The following is a 26,298-nucleotide window of genomic DNA, read 5'->3' as shown; positions in this document are numbered from 1 at the left end:
GGGCCCGAACAGCAGCAGCAGTGGCCGCGAAAGCGGCTCCATCTCCTCCTCCTCCCTGATAGCGGCCGCTGCTTGCAAATCCACTAACGGCGCTTTCAAAACAAATCCTCCCGCACGCCGAGGTCGGGAGGAGGGAGGGAGGGGGAGGCCCCGGCATGCGGGAGGGTTTGTTTTGAAAGCGCCGTTAGCGGATCCTCCATCCATCCTGTACTAATCCACGCATTCATCCCGTACTGACCCACCCTCTATTTACCATCCCCTCATTCATCCTGTAGTGATCTCCCATTCATCCTGCACAGACCCTCCGATCCACACTGTACTGACCCACACCCCCCCCCATCCTTTCATCCTGCGCTGATCTCTCCCCACCCATCCATCCTGTACTGATTCTCCCTTTCAAGAAGAATGGGGGGAACAGTCTGAAGAAGGGTCTCGACCCGAAACGTTGCCTATTTCCTTCGCTCCATAGATGCTGCCTCACCCGCTGAGTTTCTCTAGCACTTTTGTCTACCCCATCCATCCCGTACTGAATTCAACACCACTTACATCCCACGTGCTCTCCCCTCACAATTTTACATACTCCAACCAACACGTACTAATTCCCCTGCCTCAATCCATCCATTCTGCACCTACTGCCTTCTAACCCCCCACCCCCCAACCTCCACGCCATCTATCCACCCCGCACTGATTCACACACACCCCCCTCCCTGATCCTATTGTGCTGGAAATGTCTTCAGAGCGAACATTGACTATGTTTGATAACGGAATGCAATCAAATATGTTTTAATTCACAATGTTATTAGTCCATAGAGATGGATTAATTAAATTGTGAACATTAAAACCACAGTGTTCGATTGTCACTGCTACCGTTGACACGTTATTACAGAATTCATTTTAACAGCAAATCAATGCTCTTAATATGGAGTATCATTACTGTAGTTATTTAATGAGAAACATTCACAACTATACGTTGGATTTATCCAGGTTTTACTTCTACAGTCGATCATATACATCACAAATTTGGTCAGGAGATATTTCAGTTGAAATTTTAACGTTAATTCTAAAGTGGGAATGATGGAAACAGCGTTTATCAATAATTTTTTTTTAATCTGGTGCTTACAAACTGGGTATCTTCATTGCTGTTCACAACACGTACATCTAATCTGAATGTCTGGTAATGTGGCGTTTTGACCTTTAAATGTATGACCAAAATAACATTTACTGCAGTTATGTCCTTTGACCATCTCTTGTCAGTTAGTGTAATGTTTAACCTGTCAGATGGGTATAGTCGGTTTTAACAGCTATTATCATAAAATGCCAACAGAAACTTTCTTGCAACCTGTATATTTTGTTGTGGATAAATTATGTGGGAAGCGAGAGTGTTTCTGTACCAATAGCAATAACGACCCATGCTATGGCCATGTCATGATAATGTTCGGTCCTTCACAGAAAACATGCTTGCATCAATCTGTAGTGTGCATGGTTAAGCATATATGTTACCATGGTCCAGGTTTTATTGACACAGGTTCATCATATGCTGAATCAAGAGACAATCAAGAGATGGCCATCAAGGCTGTGCTCCCTGCTGATCACCAGCCTCTCACACTCACCCCCTACGATGTTTATGTGGCACTGAGCAGGATTAATGCGCGTAAGGCTGCTGGCCCTGACGACATTCCCGAGCTATCCCATCAGGTCTGTGGATTTATCTCCTTAATGCTCTTCAACATCTCCAACACCTCCTCCTATTTCATCTCAAGCTGCCATTGCATTAGAGTCGTACAGCACAGAAATAGGTCCTTTAGCTAAATGCTACCATGCTGATCAAAATACCTCCACTCCATTGTCCTTGTTTGGCCCATATCCCTCTAAACCTTTCCTATCCATGTACCTGTCCAAGTTCCGTTTAAATGCTATATCTGGTTCAACTACCTCTTCTGGCAGCTTGTTCCATATTCCACCACACTCTGAATATAATAGATGCCTCTCAGGTTTGTATTAAACCTTGTACCTCTCACCTTAAACATCTTGTTTTTAATCCCCTTAAGGGCCTGTCCCACCAGCATGCGACTCCATGTGGCAAGAGCGACCTAACGTGGTCGCTTGAGTCGTACGGCCTCGCGGGGCCGGTCCCACTTCGATCGCTGGAGCCGTATGGAGTTGTGCGGAGCTGGCCCCGACATCGCACGGGGCTCCGAAAAACTGACCGTGTTCAAAAATTCCGTGCGGCAACGGCCTGCTGGCCCGCAGCCGCCTCGACGCCATATGCACCGCCTCGACGGGCATACGCAGCGTCTCTACGCCGTACGCACGTCTTGACGCCGTACGTCATGCGCGAACTTCCCGTGGACTTCGCTCGAACTTCTTGTCACTCACTCGACCTCCGCGTGGCCCCCGCTTCTGGTTTGGTCGCGCTCGCCGCATGCAGGCGCATGCTGGTGGGACCGGCCCTGTACGGGGATCACTCGACCTCCGCGCGGCCTCCGCTTCCGTTTTGGTCGCGCTTGCCGCATGCAGGTCGCATGCTCGTGGGACAGGCCCTTAACCCTCTATAAAAGACTGCATTCACCCTATCACCCGATCTAGGCATCACTGTAGCGTAGTCATAGAGTTACTGCCTAACAGTGTCAGAGACCCGGGTTCAATCCTGACTAAGATTGCTGTCTGTACGGAGTTTGTATTTTCTCACTGTAGGCTTTCTCTGGGTGCTCCAGTTTCCTCCCACATTCGAAAGACATGCAGGATTGTAGGTTAATTGTTCAGTAAATTATCCCTCGAGTGTGGGATAGAAGTAGTGTACGGTGTTTATTGGTTGGCGTGGTACTTGCTGGGCCGAAAGGCGTTTTTCCACATAAAGTTCTAATTCTGCCCAACCCTACAGCTCAGCCTGTCAAGTCCTGGCAATAACCTTGTAAATTGCCCACATTAAACTCATTGTCCTTCATGTCCTTGTCCTTGGTGAAAACTGATGCAAAGTATTCATTTAGTACTTCGCCTACATGAACAGACTCCAGATTTCCTCAATTTCTCCATTCCTACCTTCTCCTTGTTTTAATGTAGGTATTAAAAGCTGTAATTTTCTTTAGTCTGATACATCAAAGCCAATTTGTAGCCCCGTTTGGCCATTTTCATTGCCTGCTTGAGTTCTTTCCTCCATTAAAGGCCCTATCTGATTGTATCCACATGCGCTTACACGCGCTTCCTTTTTTTTGACCAAATTTATAACCTCTTTGGTCAACCAAGGTTCCGTTAATTTGCCATCTTATCCCTCCTTCCTATTGGAACATGCCATTCCTGAACTTCAAACAAGTGACACTGAGTGGCACAACTGGAAGAGCCGCTGCCTCACAGCACCAGGGACTCATGTTTGATCCTGACCTAGGGTGCTGTCTGTCCACAGTTAGTACGGTTCTCCCTGTGGCTGTGTGGGTTTCCTCCCAGTGCTCGAGTTCCCTCCCATATCCCAAAGATGTGGGGGGTTTGTAGTTTAGTTTAGTTTAGAGATTGTGCGGAAACAGGCCCTTCGGCCCACCGAGTCCACGCCGACCAGCGATCCCCATATTAACACTATCCTACACACACTAGGGACAATTTACACCTACACCAAGCCAATTAACCTACAAACGTCTTTTGAGTGTGGGAGGAAACCGAACATCCCGTAGAAAACCCACTCAGTCACGGGGAGAACGTACAAACTGCGTACAGACAGCACCCGTAGTCTGGATCGAACACAGGTCTCCAGCGCTGCAAGCACTGTAAGGCAGCAACTCTACCGCTGCAGCACTGTGCCACCTTATAGGTTAATTAGCCTCTATAATTGCCCCCAGTGTGTAAGGAGTACTGCAAGAGTGTGATTACTCTTGCGAAGAGGAAACTAGAACTAGTGCGAATGGGTGATTGATGGTTGTTGTAGACCCGGTGGGCCGAATGGCCAGTTTCCATGCTGCATCTCGAAACTACACTAAACATGCCTAAACATGCCACACATCATATAACATATAACCATATAACAATTACAGCACGGAAACAGGCCATCTCGGCCCTTCTAGTCCATGCCGAACACTTAATCTCACCTAGTCCCATCTACCTGCACGCAGGCCATAACCCACCATTCCTTTCCAGTCCATATACCTATCCAATTTATTTTTAAATGATAAAAACGAACCTGCCTCCACCACTTCCACTGGAAGCTCATTCCACACCGCTACCACTCTCTGAGTAAAGAAGTTCCCCCTCATGTTGCCCCTAAACTTTTGTCCCTTAATTCTCAAATCATGTCCTCTTGTTTGAATCTTCCCTACTCTCAATGGAATAAGCTTATCCACGTCAACTCTGTCTATCCCTCTCATAATTTTAAAGACCTCTATCAAGTCCCCCCTTAACCTTCTGTGCTCCAAAGAATAAAGACCTATCTTGTTCAATCTTTCTCTGTAACTTAGTTGCTGAAACCCAGGCAACATTTCATAACAACCCAACCCTCTTCTCATAAAGGTCAGCTGGTAGTTCTAGTTTCTCAAATCTTACTATATTCAGTTCAACAAAAGTTATCTATGATTTCACACCGCTGCTTTGAAGGTTGACACGCATGCGGGCTGGCGGGCTTCTTCACGTAATCCCCCATTGTAACTCCTCATAAAATAAAGATCAAACTTCAAACTGGTAAGTTCTCGTTTAATCTTACTATTTATAAAGGCCAGCACACCAAAAGCTTTCTTTACCACCCTATCTACATGAGATTCCACCTTCAGGGAACTATGCACAGTTATTCCTAGATCCCTCTGTTCTACTGCATTCCTCAATTCGCTAGCATTTACCATGTACGTCCTATTTTGATTTGTCCTGTCAAGATGTAGCACCTCACAGTTATCAGCATTAAACTCCATCTGCCATCTTTCAGCCCACTCTTCCAAATGGCCTAAATCTCTCTGTAGACTTTGAAAATCTACTTCATTATCGACAACACCACCTATCTTAGTATCATCTGCATACTTACTAATCCAATTTACCACACCATCATCCAGATCATTGATGTATATGACAAACAACAGTGGACCCAACACAGATCCCTGAGGCACCCCACTAGTCACCGGCCTCCAACCTGACAAACAGTTATCCACCATTACTCTCTGGCATCTCCCATTCAGCCACTGTTGAATCCATCTTGCTACTCCACTATTAATACCCAACAATTGAACCTTCTTAACCAACCTTCCATGTGGAACCTTGTCAAAGGCCTTACTGAAGTCCATATAGACAACATCCATTGCTTTACCCTCATCAATTTCCCTAGTAACCTCTTCAAATAATTCAAGAAGTTAGTCAAACATGACCTTCCAGGCACAAATCCATGTTGACTGTTCCTAATCAGGCCCTGTTTATCCAGATGATTATATATATTATATCGCTAAGTATCCTTTCCATTAATTTGCCCACCACTGACGTCAAACTAACAGGTCTATAATTGCTAGGTTTACTCTTAGAACCCTTTTTAAACAATGGAATAACATGGGCAGTACGCCAATCCTCCGGCACCATTCCCGTTTCTAATGACATTTGAAATATTTCTGTCATAGCCCCTGCTATTTCTACACTAACTTCCCTCAATGTCCCAGTTAATATCCTGTCAGGACATGGAGACTTATCCACTTTTATATATTTTCAAAAGTGTCAGTACTTCCTCTTCTTTGATCCTCATAGTTTCCATAGCTACCCTACTTGTTTCCCTTACCTCACATAATTCAATATCCTTCTCCTTTGTGAACACCGAAGAAAATAAATTGTTCAATTTCTCCCCCATCCCTTTTGGCTCTGCAGATAGCTGTCCACTCTGACTCTCTAATGGACCAATTTTATCCCTCGTTATCCTTTTGCTATTAATATTCTATAGACACCCTTTGGATTTACTTTCACCTTACCTGCCAAAGCAACCTCATATCTTCTTTTAGCTTTTCTAATTTCTTTCTGAAGATTCTTTTTACATTCTTTATACTCCTCAAGCACCTAATTTACTCCATGTTGCCTATAATTATTGTAGATCTCTCTCTTTTTCCGAACCAAGTGTCCAATTTCTCTTGAAAACCATGGCTCTTTCCAATTATTACTCTTTCCTTTCAACCGAATCTGTACTCTTAAAATGTCACCTTTAAATGTCCTCCATTTCTCTACTACATTCTTCCCATAAAACAAAATTCACTCCTTTTAAATCCTTTCGCATCTCCTCAAAGTTAGCCTTTCTCCAATCAAAAATCTCAACCCTTGGTCCAGTTCTGACCTTCTCCATAATTATATTGAAACTAATGGTATTGTGATCACTGGACCTCACATGAGGTTCAAATGAAATTTGGTTTCTGCAGCCATACAAGAAAAGAACCAAGACACACACCAACACAATTTACACAAACATCCATCACAGTGAATCTCCTCCTCACTGTGATGGAAGGCAAAGTCTTGTCTCTCCCCTGCTCTCCATTCCTCTCCCGAAGTCGAGGTCAAAGCCCCCGGCGGGCGCTAGCAAGTCCGCGGCAAATTAAAACCGCGCCGGGCGTTGTAAGGCCCCGCTCCAGGTCACTCTCAACCCCGCAATTCGGGCGGGAGAAGTCGCCGTTGCCGGTGCCCAGCAAAGCAGTCTCCCACCGGGGACCCGCGAGCTCCCGGTGTCACCATCCCCCGGAGTCGGGTTGCAGCAGCGCGCCTCCGCAGCTCTTCACGCTCCGAAGCTGGCCAGCTCCACGGATGTGGACTAACCCAATAACAACTTTTTCAAGTGTACCCTCCCAAGTTCCTGCTGATGTTGTAACTTGCCTTATTCCAATTTAGTACTTTCCCACAAGGTTCAGCATTCATACATTCTTAAAACATATGGACATGATCACTTCCACTAAAATGCTTTTCCACTGTAACACCAATCACCTAACCATCTTTTTGCTTACCCTTGTTGCAATACATGAGGTTTGGCTGTCCTTTGTGAGAAGGTGTTTGCTTTCATCTTCATCAACAGTTGACTGCACTTTGAAGATGGGGAGCTGATCTGTAGATGGTGCACTGAGTTCTAGTCGATCTAAACGCACATAAGGCACCTTAACCCCATCCATTTGAGCTCTATATTCAGGAAAATTGTATACACATTAATTACAGTGCAATTGAGGTCCAAGAAAAAATGTAGAGTACAGAAGCATAAAGAAATGACATATTTTGCATATCGAGTGAACAATAAAGGGAATGTAGTGGAGACGCCAGAAACTGCAGATGCTGGAGCAAAGTATAAGCTGCTGGAGAAACTTTAGAAGGGACTGCTGAATTGTCCTGACTCAGAACGTTGCTTGTTCATTCCATTGCTGCTTTACTCATTGTGTTTCACCAGCATTTGTATTTTGCTCAAGAGGAATATTATTAGTAAAATAAATAAAGGGAAGTAGTGTGGGAATTCCAAACGGTGCTAAACCATGGAACTCTTTGGTGCAATGTGCACTTGGAGTTCCATAACCTACAATAATACAGTCCAGTAGCTGAACAGTTGGATCATCATGAGAAATAAAAAGAGCATGATCATCTTTTTTTTCCCCACAAAATGCTTTTATTCAGAACAAACAAAAATACAAAGTAGTAACACGATCAAAGAATGCCTATATTGGCATTTTACAAACAAAGTTATCAAATTAATGATAATCTTCTTGGGAGTGTACTACGATAGACAACGAGAATTAGAAGAGCAAATATGCCAAGAGATCGCAGGCAGTTGTAAGACTAATAAGGTTATCTTAGTTTGGGATTTTAACTTTCCCATTGCACACTGGGATTGTCATACTGGCACAGGCTTAGAATTTGTCAAATGTGTTCAGGAAAGTTTCCTCAGGCAATATGTAGAAGGCCCTACATGGAGAGGGCAGAGCTTGATCTTAGGAAATTGGGAAGGACAAGTGACAAATGTGTTTGTGGTTGGGCCTTTTGGAGCCAATGAAAAAGGATGGATGATGTTTTGTGTCGGAACCCTTCTTCAGACTCTCTGGTATTAAAGAGGAATTTGTTCAGTTGATCGAAGTAGGTTGTTTGCGGGCAAAGGAACATCCAGAAAGTAGGATGCTTATAGACAATAGACAATTGACAATAGGTGCAGGAGTAGGCTATTTGGCCCTTCGAGCCAGCACCGCCATTCAATGTGATCATGGCTGATCACCCCCAATCAGTGCCCCGTTCCTGCCTTCTCCCCATATCCCCCGACTCCGCTATTTTTAAGAGCCCTATCTAGCTCTCTCTTGTAAGCATATAAAATTATACTTATAAAAGTGCGGTGACAATACTTCAGGGCATGCATATTCCTTTTAGAGTGAAGGGCAGAAATTGAGGGGCTGGATCAGTTCCTGTGAATTATGTTATCCCACTAATGTTATCCCACTTTTTAAGAAAGGAGCGAAAGAGAAAACAGGGAATTATAGACCAGTTAGCCTGACATTGGTGGTGGGGAAGATGCCCCTCAATTTCTGCCCATCACTCTAAAAGGAATTTGCATGACCTGAAATATTGTCAATTATAAAATATGAAGTAGCATCACATTTGGATAACAGTAACAGGATCGATCCAAGTCAGCATGGATTTACGAAGGGGAAATCATGCTTGACTAATCTTCTGGAATTTTTTGAGGATGTAACTAGGAAAATGGACAAGGGAGAGCCAGTGGATGTAGTGTACCTGGACTTTCAGAAAGCATTTGATGAGGTCCCACATAGGAGATAAGTGGGCAAAATTAGACCACATGGTATTGGGGGTAGAGTGCTGACATGGATAGAAAATTGGTTGGCAGACAGGAATCAAGAGTAGGGATTAACGGGTCCCTTTCAGAATGGCAGGCTGTGACTAGTGGAATGCCGCAAGGCTCGGTGCTGGGACCGCAGCTATTTACAATATACATTCATAATTTAGATGAAGGGATTAAAAGTAACATTAGCAAATTTGCAGATGACACAAAGCTGGGTGGCAGTGTGAACTGTGAGGAGGATGCTATAAGGATGCAGGGTGACTTGGAAAGGTTGGGTGAGAGGGCAGATGCATAGCAGATGCAATATAATGTAGATAAATGTGAGGTTGTTCACTTTGGTGGCAAGAACAAGAAGGCAGGTTATTATCCGAATGGTGTCAAGTTAGTAAAAGGGGAAGTACAACAAGATCTGGGTGTCCTTGTACATCAGTCACTGAAAGTATGCATGCAGGTACAGTAGGCAGTGAAGAAAGCTAATGGCATGTTGGCCTTTATAACAAGATGAGTTATGTATAGGAGCAAAGAGGCCCTTCTGCAGTTGTACTTGGCCTGGTGAGACCACAACTGAAGTATTGTGTGCAATTTTGGTCTCCAAATTGGGGGACATTTTCTATTGAGGGAGTGTAGTGTAGGTTCACAAGGTTAATTCTTGGGATGGCTGGACTGTCATATGTTGAAAGAATGGAGCGACTGGGCTTGTAAACACTGGAAATGAGAAGGATGAGAGGGTATCTTATTGAAACATATAAGATTATTAAGGAATTGGACACTCTAGAGGCAGGAAACATGTTCCCAATGTTGAGGGAGTGCAGAACCAGGGGCACAGTTTAAGAATAAGTGGTAGGTCATTTAGAACAGAGATGAAGAAAATCCTTTTCATCCAGAGAGCTGTGAATCTGTGGAATTCTCTGCCTCAGAAGGCAGTGGAGGTCCATTCTCTGGAAGCTTTCAAGAGAGAGTTAGATAGATCTCTTAAAGAAAGCGGAGTCAAGGGATAAGGGGAGAAGGCAGAAACGGGGTACCATGATCACAGTGAATGGCGGTGCTGGCACAAAGGACCGAATGGCCTCCTCCTGCACCTATTGTCTATTATTGAAATGAAGGAGGTATAGGACAGGTATAGGCAGCTGGGATCAAATGAATCTCTGGAAGCGTTTCAGGAACTAAGGAGCATACTTAAGAAGCAAAAATGGGACAGGAGAGTGTTCTGGCAGATAATATTAAAGGAAATCCAAAGAGATTTTATGTACATTAAGGAAAATATAGTAGCTCAGGAGTTACTATATATTTCCTCTTGGAAACCAAAACAGTTATTTCTGTATGAAGGTAAAGAAGAAATTGCAGGCATCCTGGCTGTAATATGAATTATCATATTAAATATGGGTGAGCTGCTGGAATTGAATTGAATTGAATTGAATCCTTTATTTGTCATTCAGACCTTTCGGTCTGAACGAAATGCTGGTGGGTGGCTAATGCTGTGCCTTTAATTGACAAGGGCTGCATGGGAAACCCTGGGATCTCCAGGCTAGTGAGCCAAACATCTGTGGTTGACAAGTTACTGGTGAACATGTTGAGGGATGTTATTAGTTTAGTTCCGGTAGGCGGCGCGACTCTCGTCAGCTGCGGCCTCTGCAGTCCGTCTGCGTTTTTATTATTTTATGTCTATGTTTTTATGTAGTTTTTGTTATTTTTGTTGGGGTATGTGTGTGGGGGGGGGGGGGGGGGTGGGGGGTGGTGTGGGGGGGTTGGGGGTAACTTTTAAATCTCTCCCTGCACGGGAGACCCGACCTTTTCTTTGTCGGGTCTCCGTTGTCGTTGGGGCTGCAATGAGGAGCGGCCTCCAACAGGAAGACCGGGGGCTGTGGTGCCGACTACTCACCTCACCGTTGCGGAGCTGGCCGAGTCCAGAGCGGGTGGAGCTGTGGTGGACGCTGCTGCGACCCGACCCCCGGAGATTCGGTGGCTGCAACTGCGGGTTTGGCGGACGGTAACACCGGGAGCCCGCGGGTCCCTGGAGGGAGACCGCTTTTCGGGGCTTCCGCAGCGGCGACTTCTCCCGCCCGAGTTGCGGGGTTGAAGAGCACCTGGAGCGGGGCCTTACATCATCGCCCCGCGTGGCTTGGAATGGCCGCGGGTCTCTGCGAGCGCGCGCCGGGGGCTCTAACACCAAGACCCGGTGCGCGGCCTTGCATCACCCGGCGTGGTTTTAATGGCCACGGGACAATCGCCATCGCCCGCCGGGGGCTTTGACTTTGACATCGGGGGGGAGAGTGCAGTGGAGAGAGAAGTTTTTTTGGCCTTCCATCACAGCAATGTGATGGATGTTTATGTAAATTATGTTGTGTCTTGGGTCTATTTGTTTGTAATGTATGGCTGCAGAAACGGCATTTCGTTTGGACCTCAAGGGGTCCAAATGACAATAAATTGAATTGTATTGTATTGTATTGTATAGTTTAGGGATACAGCATGGAAACAGGCCCTTCCGCCAACCGAGTCCATGCTGACCATTGATCACCCGTTCTCACTAGTTCTATGTTATCCCACTTTCCCTACACATTAGGGACAATTTTCTACAGACTAATTAACCTACAGACTCACACGTCTTTGGGATGTGAGCAAAAACAGGAGCACCTGGAGGAAACCCACGCAGTCACTGGGAGAACGTGTAAACTTCACAAAGACAGCATCTAAGGTCAGGATCGAACCCAGCTGGTGCTGTGAGGCATCGGCTCTACTAGCTGCGTCACTGTGCTGCCTGATATATGCACTTGGATAGACAGAGATTGATTAGGGATAGTCAGGATCATTTTGTACGTGGGAGATCGTATCTCAGAAATGCGGTTTGTTTTTGATGAAGTAACCAAAAGGTTTAATGAGGGCAGAAGCGTTGATGTTGTCAATGTGGATTTCAGCATGGCATTTAATAAGGTTCCTCATGGTAGGCTGTTCTGGAAGGTTAGATCACATGGGATCCAGGTACAGCTAGTCAACTAGATAGAAACAAAATGCTGGAGTAACTTATTTTTGGTGTCTATCTTTGGTTTAAACCAGCATCTGCAGCTCCTTCCTACACAATTGGATGGTCAATTGGCTTCAAGGAAGGAAGCAGATGGTGATGATGGAAGATTATTTCCCAGACTAGATCCTGTAACCACTGGTGTGCCTCGGGGATCGGTGCTGGGCCCATTACTGTTTGCAATCAATATCAATCATTTGGATGAATATGCCAAAGGCACACATAGTAAGTCTGCACATTTGTAAGTTTGCTAAAGTAGGTGGTATTGTAGATAGCAAAGATGGTTGTCAAAATTTACAGCAGGATCTTGATCAGTTGGGAAAGTGGGCCTTGGAATGGTCAATAGAGTTTAATGTAGATGTGCGACGTGCTGCATTTTAGGAAGTCAACCCTGGACAGGGCCTTCAGTGAATGGCAAGGCTCTAGGGAGTGTTGTAGAGCAGAGGGAGCGAGGAGTGCAGATATTTGTAATTGATAGTTAGGGTGCTCAAGAAGGCTTTAAGGTACAATGGCCTTCCTCTGTGGACGTATTGAGCATATTAGTTGGCATGTTAGGTTGTCGTTGCACAAGACATTGGGGAGGCCATGTTTAGAATAATTGGAGCCTTTTGGAGCCCAATTATGCTCAATTTTGGTCACCCAGCTATGGGAAAGATGTTTTCTAAGCTGGAATGAGTGCAGAGAAGATTTAGGAGGATGTTGCCAGGACTTGACGGCCTGAGTTATAGGGAGAGGTTCGACTGGCAAGGACTTTATTCGCTGGAGAGCAGGGGATGAAGGCTGATCTTATAGAGATGTATGTTCACGAGGAGGATAGGAGACATTTTTCACACAGAGGGTGATGGGCATATGGAATGAGCTGCGGTAGTTGAGATAGGTACTATAACAATTCTGGCAAAACATTTGGACAGGTACATGGATAGGGAAGGTTTAGAGGGATATGGGCCAAACGTGGGCAGTTGGGACTAGTGTAAATGGGGCTTCTTGCTCGACATGGGTGAGTTGGTATCATCCGCTATGGTCACAGTAAGGTGGATTTCTCTCTCTGTTCCATGAATCATTCTGAATCTATATGCTTTTCAATTGATCACACTTCTGTCTGTCTCGTATTTATTCTGTCCATCATCCATCACTTGTTACCTCGGGTTTGCTTTGTCACATGGTGATTCATCCGGTGAATTCATTATTAAATCTGGAGATTCATTGACTCTCGGATCTAGTTGAAGCAACATAAAGCAAAACAGCATTATACCATCAAGTATAGATTAGAGATACAGCATAGAAACTGGTCCTTCGACCCTTCGACACTAGGTCTATGTTTTTTCCCCTTTTGCAGCCACTCACTAGGGGTAGTTTACAGAGGTGAATTAACCTGCATGCATGTCTTTGGGATGTAGAAGGAAACTGGAGCACTCAGAGTAAACCCACGTGGTCACAGGGAGAACATGCAAATCCGTGCAAACATGTTCAAACTGGAATAAACTACCGCCGTAATACTGTTTACAAAAAATAACAGAATAACTGAATGGAGATGTGGGGCAAGGTTTTAGACAAGGTTGTGGCCTGGAATGCATTTTTCGGGGTGGTAGTGGAAGCAGGTATTTTGGTGGCATTTAAGAAGCTTTTAGATAGGCACATGGAAGTGCTAGGAATAGAGGGTTATGGATCGTGTACAAGCAGATGAAATCAGTTTAACTTGGCATCATGTTCGGCACAAACATTATGGGCTGAAGGACGCATTCTTGTGCTGTACTGTTCTATGTTCTATTTAAATGCCAGGTTTTTGAAATGAAATTATATGAGAAGTAGATACAGACACTAGTAACCCTCCTCTGTAAGTTGACAGTTTAGGTTTTATAGACCGCCTCTCCCTATGCATTGGAGAAAGGAGTAACATCATCTATTTGTGAGCAATTGTCTAATACACACTGCAGAATGTATACTCATACAGCATGGTAACAGATCCTTCAGCCTAACTTGCCCATGCTGACCAAGATACCCCACCTACACTCGTTCCACCTGTCTCCATTTTGCCCATGTCTCTCGAAACCTTCCCTCTCCAATGACCTTTCAACAATGTTTGCAAGAACATTCAGTTATGTCAGATGTGACCAGGCTATTTTGCTTGTGAATCCTTAGGTCCATATTGGTAAATCAAGAAGCAAGGTTGAAGACATTCATGGCACTGTACACAGACACAAATCAATAACTAGTAAGATTACAAATGGGTTGCACATGCAATTGAATTAATAATTCTGTGAATAGTACATTTTAGCTGATTATTTTACCTCACACAATGAACAATATATTAATTTCATACGTATATCTAATTTCCTTGTAGAACATATGTCCAACTATACCACCTCCTTTGTCCAGTGCCTGGCATCATCCCCCTTTAACCCATAAATAAGAAGGAACCACAAAGTGGAATCAGGGTGGAGAAATGAAATTTTAGCATTTAATGTGACATGATTTTTGTACTGGTGTAAGGAAATCTTCACGGAATAGTATACGTCCATAGCACGACAGTATGTGGAGTATTTGACGTTATTGAAGAAAGGAAGTGCTTATCATAGATGGGTGCAAGGAGTGCATCAAAGATTCACAAGACCGGTTCGAGGACGGCATTGCCGCATGAGGAAAGATTGCATAGACAGCGATTATAATACTTCTGGAGTTCACAAAAATAAGAGGAGATTTCCCTGCAATTCTTTAAGGGTTTGACACATTAAATGCAGGTGGTTTCCCCTGACTGAGGAGTCTAATACCAGGGATCATAGTTTGAGAATGAGAAGGACATCCACTGTAGTGAGGAGAAATGTAATTTCTCAGGGGCTAGTGAACAATTGGAACTCTCCACCTTCAATGTTCAAAACAAAGGTCTGGACATTAAAGGAAACAAGGGATATGATACTATTAAGATCACCAAGGAGGTGGTATTAGGGAAATTAATGAGACTGAAGGAGGATAAATCCCCTGGGCCTGATGGATTACATCCAAGGGTCTTGAGGGAGATAGCGGTGGGGATTGTGGATGCATTGGTGATAATTTTCCAAAACTCCCTGGAGGCAGGAACGGTCCCAGTGGATTGGAAAATGGCCAATGTAACACCTATATTTAAAAAAGGAAGTAGACAGAAGGCGGGTAACTATAGACCGGTTAGTCTAACATCGGTGGTGGGTAAAATGTTAGAGACAATTATTAAAGAAACACTAACGGGGCACTTGGATAAACATGACTTCATCGGACAGAACCAGCATGGTTTTGTGAAGGGGAAATCCTGTTTAACGAATCTGCTCGAATTCTTTGAGGAAGTAACAACCCGGGTGGATAAAGGGGAACCGGTGGATGTGGTATACTTGGACTTCCAAAAGGCTTTTGACAAGGTGCCACATAAGAGACTATTGCTAAAAATAAAAAATTATGGGATTGGGGGTAATATATTAGCATGGGTAGAGGATTGGCTGACAAATAGGAAGCAGAGAGTGGGATAAATGGTTCATACTCGGGATGGCAACCGGTAACTAGCGGGGTTCCGCAAGGGTCGGTGCTGGGACCCCAGTTGTTCACAATTTATATAAATGATTTGGAGGAGGGAACCAAGTGTAATATATCAAAATTTGCGGACGATACAAAAATAGGAGGAAAAGTTGGGGATGAGGAGGATAGGAAGAGTCTGCAAATGGATATAGATAAGCTAGGTGAGTGGGCAACAACTTGGCAGATGAAATTTAATACTAATAAATGTGAAGTCATTCACTTTGGGAAAAAAAATGATAGGGCAAGTTATTTTCTAAATGAGGAGGAGCTGCGTTGTAATGCAACGCAAAGGGATCTAGGGGTATTAGTACATGAATCACTAAAAGTCAGTATGCAGGTGCAGCAAGCAATCAGGAAGGCCAATGGAGTTTTGGCCTTTATTGCTAGGGGGATTGAGTATAAAAACACGGAGGTCTTGCTGCAGCTGTACACAGTATTAGTGAGACCACATTTGGAATACTGTGTACAGTTCTGGGGTCCATACTTAAGGAAGGATGTACTAGCCCTGGAGGCAGTGCAGCGAAGGTTTACAAGATTAATTCCTGCAATGAGGGGATTGACATATGAGGAAAGGTTAAGTAAGCTGGAGCTCTACTCTTTGGAGTTTAGGAGAATGAGAGGCGATCTCATTGAAACATATAAGATCGTGAGGGGCCTTGATCGGGTGGATGCACCGAGGATGTTCCCAATGATCGGGGAAACTAGAACTAGGGGACATAGTTGCAGAATAAGGGGGGGCTCTTTTAAAACTGAGATGAGGAAGAACTTCTTCACCAAGAGGGTGGTTAATTTATGGAATTCACTGCCCCAGGGAGCAGTGGAAGCAGAAACGTTAAATATATTTAAGTCTAAAATAGATGGTTTTTTAGCTGCCGAGGGGATAAGGGGCTACGGGGAGAGGGCAGGGATATGGACCTAGGTATGGTTAGTATAGTAAGACCTGAGTGATCTCCTGGACAAGTGTCGATCGCCTGGATTGGGGTCGGAGAGGAATTTCCCGGATTTTTTTTCCCGAATTGGACCTGGGTTTTTATCCGTTTTTTTGCCTCCCCCAGGAGATCACGCGGTTCTTGGGGTGGAGAGGGGTGATAGCGGTATAAAGGGGAGGGTAGTGTCTTGTGTTCTGTGTCTTGTGTCTACTGTTTGTGGGTAAGTGTGTCTGTTTAGTGTTCAGCCATGAGCGAATGGCGGTGCGGGCTCGACGGACCTGGTGGTCTACTCTCGCACCTACTTTCTATGTTTCTATGTTTCTATGTTTCTATGAGCATATCACTGGAAAATAGCATTGAGATAGACTAGTGATGATCATGAAGAATTCAACTTACTTTCATCAGAGAGAGTAATTGGTTCTTTGCAGCTATGCTCTTTGAAAGGGTCTGATTCAGTTTCCATAGATTCCTTTGGTACTCTTGTGTCACTGCCTTCCAACTTAAAGAGATAACAAATTAGAAATGATTAGATCTTCTCTACTGACTATAATGATCTGATAAACAAACAAGCTTATTCTATAACTGTCCAAAATAGCTCACCAAACAGGCATTGATGCTCCGATGATGTAATTGAGACAAAAATGAAGTGCTGTGCCCACAATTTATCATGTTTATTGCTCCTCAATTCTATCAGGAGGTGCAAGGAATTAAAACTCAAGCTTCATCTTAACTAACATTCTGGCAATCCTTTGCCAGGAGCTTGCTTAATAGAGCAGAAACATCATGCTGTTAAAATACAATTCCAAAACATTGAATTTCATCTCAAGCAAAGATTATTTGACATCTGATCCCAATCCACAATATCTCAGACTTACCCCAATAGATCTTTGCTTTCCCCTTCCCTTCTCCTAAACCTTTGATCAATCCTTTCCAACCCACCATATTAAGGTTCATTTCTTACAACAGACAACTCACAATAGGTTAGGTAAACCAACACAAGCTTTACTGATCATTAGCCGGCAAGAGTGCCAGGGGTACAAAGTCAAGTATACAATAGATACTTAACTCCCTTGAGCTACCACTCTAATGAATGAAGAAATACAACATATTTTATAGTGTTTTGGAAACGTAGTCACATGTTTATACAGAGTAGCAGCAATGGCGTTTAATACAAATCAATCACAGGCTCTACCCATTCAAAGTATACAATACACTGATACAATACACTTTTCATCTTGTGGTTCTATCAATCACAAACTGTTGATCACAAAACCAAAACAACAGGAACTTAGTCAAAAAGCCCAACATTTACAATTCTGTCTTAACAATGTAATCATCGATGTCAGCTACCAACCAGAAGGCTTCTGTTTAAAGAAGCTACCAACTTCTTGGGAAATACATCCTCTCCCACCATTGTCAAAGGTATTTGACCTGAGCAAACCAGGACCTGAGCAAACCAGGATGCACTATCAGACCAGTTTGAATGCTGGACTCCTGATTCCCACATCTTTGCAACTTCAGCTTATTCAAAACCCAATAAAGTCAAGCTATACTCAAGCTAATCATTTATATTTCTAATTATAAAATATTTTACTATTAACTAGGATATTCTCATTCCATCCTATTATCATTTTAATGATAACATGACAGTCCTTGGTTGGTACACAGTAAAGGCTTCAGGCATTTCAGTAAACAGATTAATATAATGATCAGCAGTAACAATAGATCATTAGTGAATTATCATTCCCCATATTCCTCCAAACATGCTAAATGGTCAGCATTCTCCACCTTTATTAAAGTAATGCATCTCTTCCCCAACCTCTATAATCTTCTTTATTTCTCTGCTGATATGTGCTGCTAAATCTGTAATGTAAGAGGATTCATCAGGAAAGTAAGTGCAGCATAATAGCACCAGTCCCTCCTATTATCCTATAGGGCCATAGGGCAAAGTGGACGGTAACATCGGGAGCTCGCAGGTCCCTGGTGGGAGACCGCTTTTCGGAGCTCTTGCAACGGCAACTTCTCCCGCCGGAATCGCAGGGTTTAAATGACTAGGAGCGGGGCCTAACATCGCCCGGCATGGCTTAACGGCCGCCGGACTTACCATCACCCGCCGGGGGCTTTCACATCGGGAGCCCCAGTCACCTTGACGTTGCAATTGGACTGCTGGACCACAGGAGAACAAAGGGAAGAGATAAGACTTTTGCCTTCCATCACAGTTGGAGATTCACTGTGATGGATGTTTGTGTAAAGTATGTTAAGTTTGTTAATGGTGATTGGCCTCATCAGCAACAACGATGAGTCGGCCTACAGGGAGGAGGTCCAGCACTTAGCAGCATGGTGCGCTGACAACAACCTGGCCCTTAACTCCAAGAAGACCAAGGAGCTCATTGTAGACTTCAGGAAGTCCAGGGGCGGCACGCACACCCCCATCCACATTAACGGGACGGAGGTGGAACGTGTTTCTAGCTTCAGGTTCCTGGGAGTCAACATCTCCGATGACCTCTCTTGGACCCACAATACCTCAACTCTGATCAAGAAGGCTCACCAGCGTCTCTTCTTCCTGAGGAGACTGAAGAAGGTCCATCTGTCTCCTCAGATCCTGGTGAACTTCTACCGCTGCACCATCGAGAGCATCCTTACCAACTGCATCACAGTATGGTATGGCAACTGCTCTGTCTCCGACCGGAAGGCATTGCAGAGGGTGGTGAAAATTGCCCAACGCATCACCGGTTCCTCGCTCCCCTCCATTGAGTCTGTCCAAAGCAAGCGTTGTCTGCGGAGGGCGCTCAGCATCGCCAAGGACTGCTCTCACCCCAACCATGGACTGTTTACCCTCCTACCATCCGGGAGGCGCTACAGGTCTCTCCGTTGCCGAACCAGCAGGTCCAGGAACAGCTTCTTCCCGGCGGCTGTCACTCTACTCAACAACGTACCTCGGTGACTGCCAATCGCCCCCCCACCCCCCGGACACTTATTATCACTTATTATTATTTATTTAAATCATTTGCTATGTCGCTCTTCCAGGGAGATGCTAAATGCATTTCGTTGTCTCTGTACTGTACACTGACAATGACAATTAAAATTGAATCTGAATCTGAATCTGAATCTGAAGTTTGGGTCTTGGGTTTTTTTGTAATGTAAGACTGTAGAAAATGCAATTTTGTTCAATCCAAGCTGTTTGAATGACAATAAAAGGCATTCTATTCTATTCTATTCTATTCTATTCTATTCTATTCTACTTAATCAATTCTAATTATAAAATATTTTACCATTAACTAGGTTACTCTCAACCATACTTCATCAGCCCAAGCTGACTTTGGGATGGAATCTAAATACCCAAAATGCAGCTTAGATGCAAGGAGTGCCAGATATGAGCCTGATCTGTTAGCGGCTTTTGATGGCACATCAATTCCATCATGAATGACATCCTTCCTATAGCAGGACAATCAGAAGTGTGCATAGCACTCCAAATCTGGCCATCTGTCATCTGCAGTTCCCTCAATATCCTGACCAATAAAGGCATGCGTGCCATTTAATCATCCTATCTACGTGTATTACCACTTTCATGAATCTGTGTGCCTGCAGCCATAGGGTTTCTTTGATTTAAACTAGCATCTGCAGTTCTTTCCTACCCCTAGGGTTTCTGTTCACTACCATTTACTGTGAAAGTTCTGTCCTAGTTTGATTAATAAATTGCCGTGATCAATCAGAAAATCCTTTATTGTTATATCATATGATTTCGAGTTTTGTTTTACCTAATTCCTACATTCCATTGTACCACAAGAGTAGAGACTTAGGAGTAAACTGTCCAGCTGACTTTCCTTAACTCAACCTCAAGCATTTTCCCCAATGCATGTTTCCAAAATTCCATCACTCAGAAATTAAATTCAATGACTAAATGTCCGTGTCCTGATGAGGTTAAGGATTACAGGAATGGTACCACTTGAAGTCATATCTCCTTATTTTGCCCTTACGTATTTAATTTTGTGTTGTGAAACAGTGAGCCCCAGCTCTGGCTTCTCTGCCTAGAATTGGCAAGGATTACCAAACAATAGCCCTTGCAAAATTCAATGATATAATCTTTCTTTCCTCTACACTCTGATTTTCTTTCCTCTAATCTCTGATTTGAGGACATGGTTTACACAAAGTTAAAATACATATTTACTTTGATATTTTAACTTTTTTGTAATGAAAGGCAATACCAATTGGCGGCTCATACTTGCCCTCATTCATGTTAATTTGGTTATTCATATATATATATATATATATATATATATATATATATATATATATATATATATACATATACACATACATATACATATATATATAATATTTATATATATATTCATTACATTCCTCAAAATAAAATAATTTACATTTTCTATAAACTGATATTTTCCTTTTATTGTTGTCCACAGTTGGCAACTTTTTTAGTTTTTATTTGCTGTGAATAACTAATTGGACATTATTTGAAATATTTGCTCCTTCATTGGATCCAGAAAAATAACTGTAAGGCTGCTGCAAACTTATTCTGCACTCTGTTAATTGACATTTAGAAGATACAAGATACAAGATACATTTATTTGTCACATGTGCCAGTTGGCACAGTGAAATGTGATTACCATACAGCCATACAATAAAATAAAGAACACAACACCTGATAGAGTTCAACATAAAACATCCCCAGACAGCAGAATCAAAAGTTTCCCACTGTGAGGAAGGCACCAAAGTCAGTCATCTTCCTCTGATGTTCACTCATGGTAGGGGCCTCCGGCGCCCTCCGCAGTCGCCGCTACGGGCAGCTCGCCGCTCAGGCCCGCTCGCCGGGATGTTGGCACTCCGACGTCGGAACGGGAGGTCAACCTCAGTGGCTTGGACCTCCAAATCGGCCGCTTCCCACCGGAGTCTGCAGCTCCCGACGTCCCCAGGCCGTGCCGGGCGGGGATTCAATGCTGGCGGCCCTCGGCAAAGGGCCCCAGGGACTCCGCAATGTCGGTCAGCGCCGCCCGCGCTGGGAGCTCCACGAACCACATGTTGGAGCAACGGGCCCAACGTTCCGGAGCTTCAAACGGCGATCTAGGTAGGTATCGCCCGCTCCGCGGTGAATCCAGCGCTGTGCCGCCACTGCCGAAGCTCTGGTCCGGCCCCCGATCTCCGGTAGGAAAGGCCGCTCCGATCCAGTGGTAGGCCGAGAGGACGGGGGGGCGAGGACGCGACTCGGAGAAATAGTTGCATCCTCGTCAGGAAGCAACTGGGAAGCAGTTTCCAAGTTTAGTTGACTGAGGACCCTATTATCCATATTTACCAATTTACATCCCGTTTGATGCTCAAAACATTTAAGAGATTTAAAACAGCAACCAACAAACATCCAGGATTTGCTATTTCTTAATTTCATTCAAAATGAAATTACTCTACTACCTTCATTCAAGCCTTTCTTAAATAAAACATTTTGTTGAAAGAGAGGTACCAATTTTTTATTTCATTCTTTTCCAATGTTCAAAACAAAAATATGCAAGTTAATTGTTGTTTCAGTAAAAAAATGAATGTAACCTTGTATTTTTTCTTCTTTGCTTCCAAATTTACAGGTATATTCTCTGGCAGCATGTGGTGAGTTCTGGGCACGATTGGCGGTGCATGCAATTCAACCAATAAAGGGTCAGGTTGCAAAGTTTCCTTGTGCACTGGTATTGTGGATTCAATTTGGCTTGAAATGGAACACTGCAACGAATAAACCATAACAAAAGCAAATTCATACACAAAGTAAATAAAACAAGATTTTATGCTGATATATAATCACCGGTAATTCCCAAAAAGAAACCAGGTGGTTTCAGTTTTTGGAATAAATAATTTTATATCAGGGATAGTATCAAAACAAAAGATGAAACATACAAATTAGCCAAAAAAAGCAGCCTACCAGAGGACTGGGAGAAATTCAGAGTCCAGCAGAGGACAAAGGGCTTAATTAGGAAAGGGAAAATAGATTATGAATGAAAACTGGCAGGGAACATAAAAACTGACTGCAAAAGTTTTTATAGATATGTGAAGAGAAAAAGATTAGTTAAAACAAATGTAAGTCCTTTGCAGTCAGAAACAGGTGAATTGATCATGGGGAACAAGGACATGGCAGACCAATTGAATAACTACTTTGGTTCTGGCTTCACTAAGGAAGACTTAAATAATCTGCCGGAAATAGCAGGGGTCAAATGAGATGGAGGAACTGAGTGAAATCCAGGTTAGCTGGGAAGTGGTGTTAGGTAAATTGAATGGATTAAAGGCCGATAAATCCCCAGGGCTAGATAGGCTGCATCCCAGAGTACTTAAGGAAGTAGCCCCAGAAATAGTGGATGTATTAGTGATAATTTTTCAAAACTCTTTAGATTCTGGAGTAGTTCCTGAGGATTGGAGGGTAGCTAATGTAACCCCACTTTTTAAAAAGGGAGGGAGAGAGAAAACGGGGAATTGCAGACCAGTTAGTCTAACATCGGTAGTGGGGAAACTGCTAGAGTCAGTTATTAAAGATGGGATAGCAGCACATTTGGAAAGTGGTGAAATCATTGGACAAAGTCAGCATGGATTTGTGAAAGGTATATCATGTCTGACGAATCTTATAGAATTTTTTGAGGATGTAACTAGTAGAGTGGATAAGGGAGAACCAGTGGATGTGTTATATCTGAACTTTCAGAAGACTTTCGACAAGGTCCCACATAAGAGATTAGTATACAAACTTAAAGCATATGGTATTGGGGGTTCAGTATTGATGTTTATAGAGAACTGGCTGGCAGTCAGGAAGCAAAGAGTAGGAGTTAGCGGGTCCTTTTCAGAATAGCAGGCAGTGACTAGTGGGGTACCGCAAGGCTCAGTGTTGGGACTCCAGCTTTTTACAATATATATTAATGATTTGAACGAGGGAATTGAATGCAACATCTCCAAGTTTGTGGATGACATGAAGCTGGGGTGCACTGTTAGCTGTAAGGAGGATGCTAGGAGGCTGAAAGATGACTTGGATAGGCTGGGTGAGTGGGCAAATGCATGGCAGATGTAGTATAATGTGGATAAATGTGAGGTTATCCACTTTGGTGGCAAAAACAGGAAAGTAGACTATTACCTGAATGGTGGCCGATTAGGAAAAGGGGAGATGCAACGAAACCTGGGTGTCATGGCACACCAGTCATTGAAAGTAGGCATGCAGGTGCAGCAGACAGTGAAGAAAGCGAATGGTATGTTAGCATTCATAGCAAAAGGATTTGAGTATAGGAGCAGGGAGGTTCTACTGCAGTTGTACAGGGTCTTGGTGAGACCACACCTGGAGTATTGCGTACAGTTTTGGTCTCCTAATCTGAGGAAGGACATTCTTGCTATAGAGGGATTACAGAGAAGGTTCACCAGACTGATTCCTGGGATGTCAGGACTTTCATATGAAGAAAGACTGGATAGACTCGGCTTGTACTCGCTAGAATTTAGAAGATTGAGGGGGGATCTTATAGAAACTTACAAAATTCTTAAGGGGTTGGACAGGCGAGATGCAGGAAGATTGTTCCCGATGTTGGGGAAGTCCAGAACAAGGGGTCACAGTTTAAGGATAAAGGGGAAATCTTGTAGGACTGAGATGAGAAAATCATTTTTTACACAGAGAGTGGTGAATCTCTGGAATTCTCTGCCACAGAATGTAGTTGAGGCCAGTTCATGGGCTATATTTAAGAGGTAGTTAGATGTGGCCCTTGTGGCTAAAGGGATCAGGGGATATGGAGAGAAAGCAGGTACAGGATACTGAGTTGGATGATCAGCCATGATCATATTGAATGGCGGTGCAGGCTCGAAGGGCCGAATGGCCTACTCCTGCACCTATTTTCTATGTTTCTATGTTTCTATAAGTACATTAAGGGAAAATGGATATTGAGTATTTTTCTCCTCTGTTTTTACTATGGGAGAAAGACATGAGGATTGTGGAATTTGGGGCAGTCAATGAAAATGTCTTGAGGGCAGTCAATATTAAGGTTGAGGAGTTAACTGAAGTCCTAACAAGGAAAAAGGTAGAGAAATCTCCTGGGCTTCATCAGATACATCCAAGGACACTGTGGGCAGATAGAGAGGAAATTGCAGGAGACCTGGCTGAGATTTTCGAGTCATCATTAAATACGGAGAAGGTGACGGAAGACTGGAAACATAGAAACATAAAAAATAGGTGCAGGAGGAGGCCATTCGGCCCTTCGAACCAGCACCGCCATTCATTGTGATCATGGCTGATCGTCCCCTATCAATAACCCGTGCCTGCCTTCTCCCCATATCCCTTGACTCCACTAGCCCCTAGAGCTCTATCTAACTCTCTCTTAAATCCATCCAGTGACTTGGCCTCCACTGCCCTCAGTGGCAGGGAATTCCATAAATTCACAACTCTCTGGGTGAAAAAGATTTTTCTCACCTCAGTCTTAAATGACCTCCCCTTTATTCAAAGACTGTGGCCCCTGGTTCTGGACTCGCCCAACATTGGGAACATTTTTTCTGCATCTAGCTTGTCCAGTCCTTTTATAATTTTATATGTTTCTATAAGATCCCCCCTCATCCATCCAAACTCTAGTGAATACAAGCCTAGTCTTTTCAATCTTTCCTCATATGACAGTCCCGCCATCCCAGGGATCAATCTCGTGAACCTACGCTGCACTGCCTCAATCACAAGGATGGCTTTCCTCAAATTAGGAGACCAAAACTGTACACAATACTCCAGATGTGGTCTCACCAGAGCCCTATACAACTGAAGAAGAACCTTTCTACTCCTATGCTGAAATCCTCTTGTTATGAAGGCCAACATTCCATTAGCTTTCTTCACTGCCTGCTGTACCTGTAAGCCAACTTTCAGTGACGGTGTACAAGGACGCCAGGTCTCGCTGCACGTCCCCTTTATCTAACCTAACCCCATTGAGATAATAATCTGCCCCCTTGTTTTTGCCGCCAAAGTGGATAACCTCACTGGAGGGTGGCAAATGTTGTGCCTCTATTTAAGAAGGACTGCAGAGAAAAGCCTGAGAACTACAGGCCTGTGAACCTATCACCTGTGGTCGGAAAGTTACTTGAGACCATTCTCAGGGATGCATGTAAATGGACAGGAGCTGACTAAGCATAGTCAGCATGACATCGCTCAAGGGAGATCTTGTCTCATGAATCTGATCGAGTTCTTTGAAGATGTGACCAAAATGGTTGACGAAAGCAAAGCTGTAGAAGTTATATATATGGATTTCAGTAAGGCATTGACAAGGTTCCACATGGCAGGCTGCTGTGGAAGGTTAGATTGCATGGGGTTCAAGGAGAGATAGCTGACTGGATGGACAATTGGCTTTGTGGAAGGAAGCAGAAGGGCATCACATTGGACAAGATTTGTAGGTCACATTTAGAATATTGCCGTCAATTTTTCTCTCACAGATGTGGATACAGATAAACATTTATTGCCCACACCTAATTTTCTTTTGCTTGAGTTAGTCATATACAGGCGAGGCTGGGTAAGGGGAGTTGCATGGGCTTTTAATGACAAACCAACTGTTTTGTTGTCTCCAACAGTAATCCTAGCTTTCTATTCCTTATTTAATTAGTTTGATTTAAAATCCTACATGGTTCATAGCATGAACACATAGCAATATCCAGGCCTCATATTAATAGCTCCCAACAGATTTACTATCATCACAGTCTTCAACCAACCCTTGGTGACCATGACACATCCTCTTAACTTTCCCTCTCCTGTAGCTCGCTGTCTTCTCGAATGATTTTGCTAGCTTTTACCTTGTTGACAGTAAATTATGCCCATATCCTAATTAGGTTGAGATTAATTGTTATCTTATTACACATATTCCAGAGTATACAAATTCCAGAGTGTACAAGCCCAGCCGCTCCATTCCATCCACATATGACAGTCCCGCCATCCCAGGAATTAACCTTGTGAACCTACTCTGCACTCCCTCAATAGCAAGAATGTCTTTCCTCAAATTTGGAGACCAAAACTACACACAATACTCCAGGTGTGGTCTCACTAGGGCCCTGTACAACTGCAGAAGGACCTCTTTGCTCCG

At 43.7% G+C, this 26,298-nt stretch overlaps 1 protein-coding gene across 5 annotated transcripts in view; it reads right to left on the bottom strand.

Moving 5' to 3' along the window:
* Positions 1-26,298, bottom strand: part of LOC116984370 (tripartite motif-containing protein 66-like) — a 270,505-nt gene that overhangs the window by 15,332 nt on the left and 228,875 nt on the right. For 4 of the 5 annotated variants that reach the window (XM_033038530.1, XM_033038529.1, XM_033038528.1 and 1 more), the window contains 4 exons: positions 21,794-21,961; positions 16,634-16,736; positions 12,909-12,984; positions 6,930-7,098 (listed from right to left, as the gene is read on the bottom strand). In XM_033038530.1, coding sequence (XP_032894421.1) covers positions 6,930-7,098; positions 12,909-12,984; positions 16,634-16,736; positions 21,794-21,961 — 516 coding nt within the window. The remainder of the gene's footprint in view (positions 1-6,929; positions 7,099-12,908; positions 12,985-16,633; positions 16,737-21,793; positions 21,962-26,298) is intronic. The other variant, XM_033038531.1, reaches the window with a different exon arrangement.

The sequence above is a fragment of the Amblyraja radiata genome, chromosome 20 (genome assembly GCF_010909765.2).
Source record: "Amblyraja radiata isolate CabotCenter1 chromosome 20, sAmbRad1.1.pri, whole genome shotgun sequence".
NCBI lineage: Eukaryota > Metazoa > Chordata > Chondrichthyes > Rajiformes > Rajidae > Amblyraja > Amblyraja radiata.
Note: the sequence above shows the minus strand (reverse complement) of the source record. Positions and strands in the feature narration are given on the sequence as shown.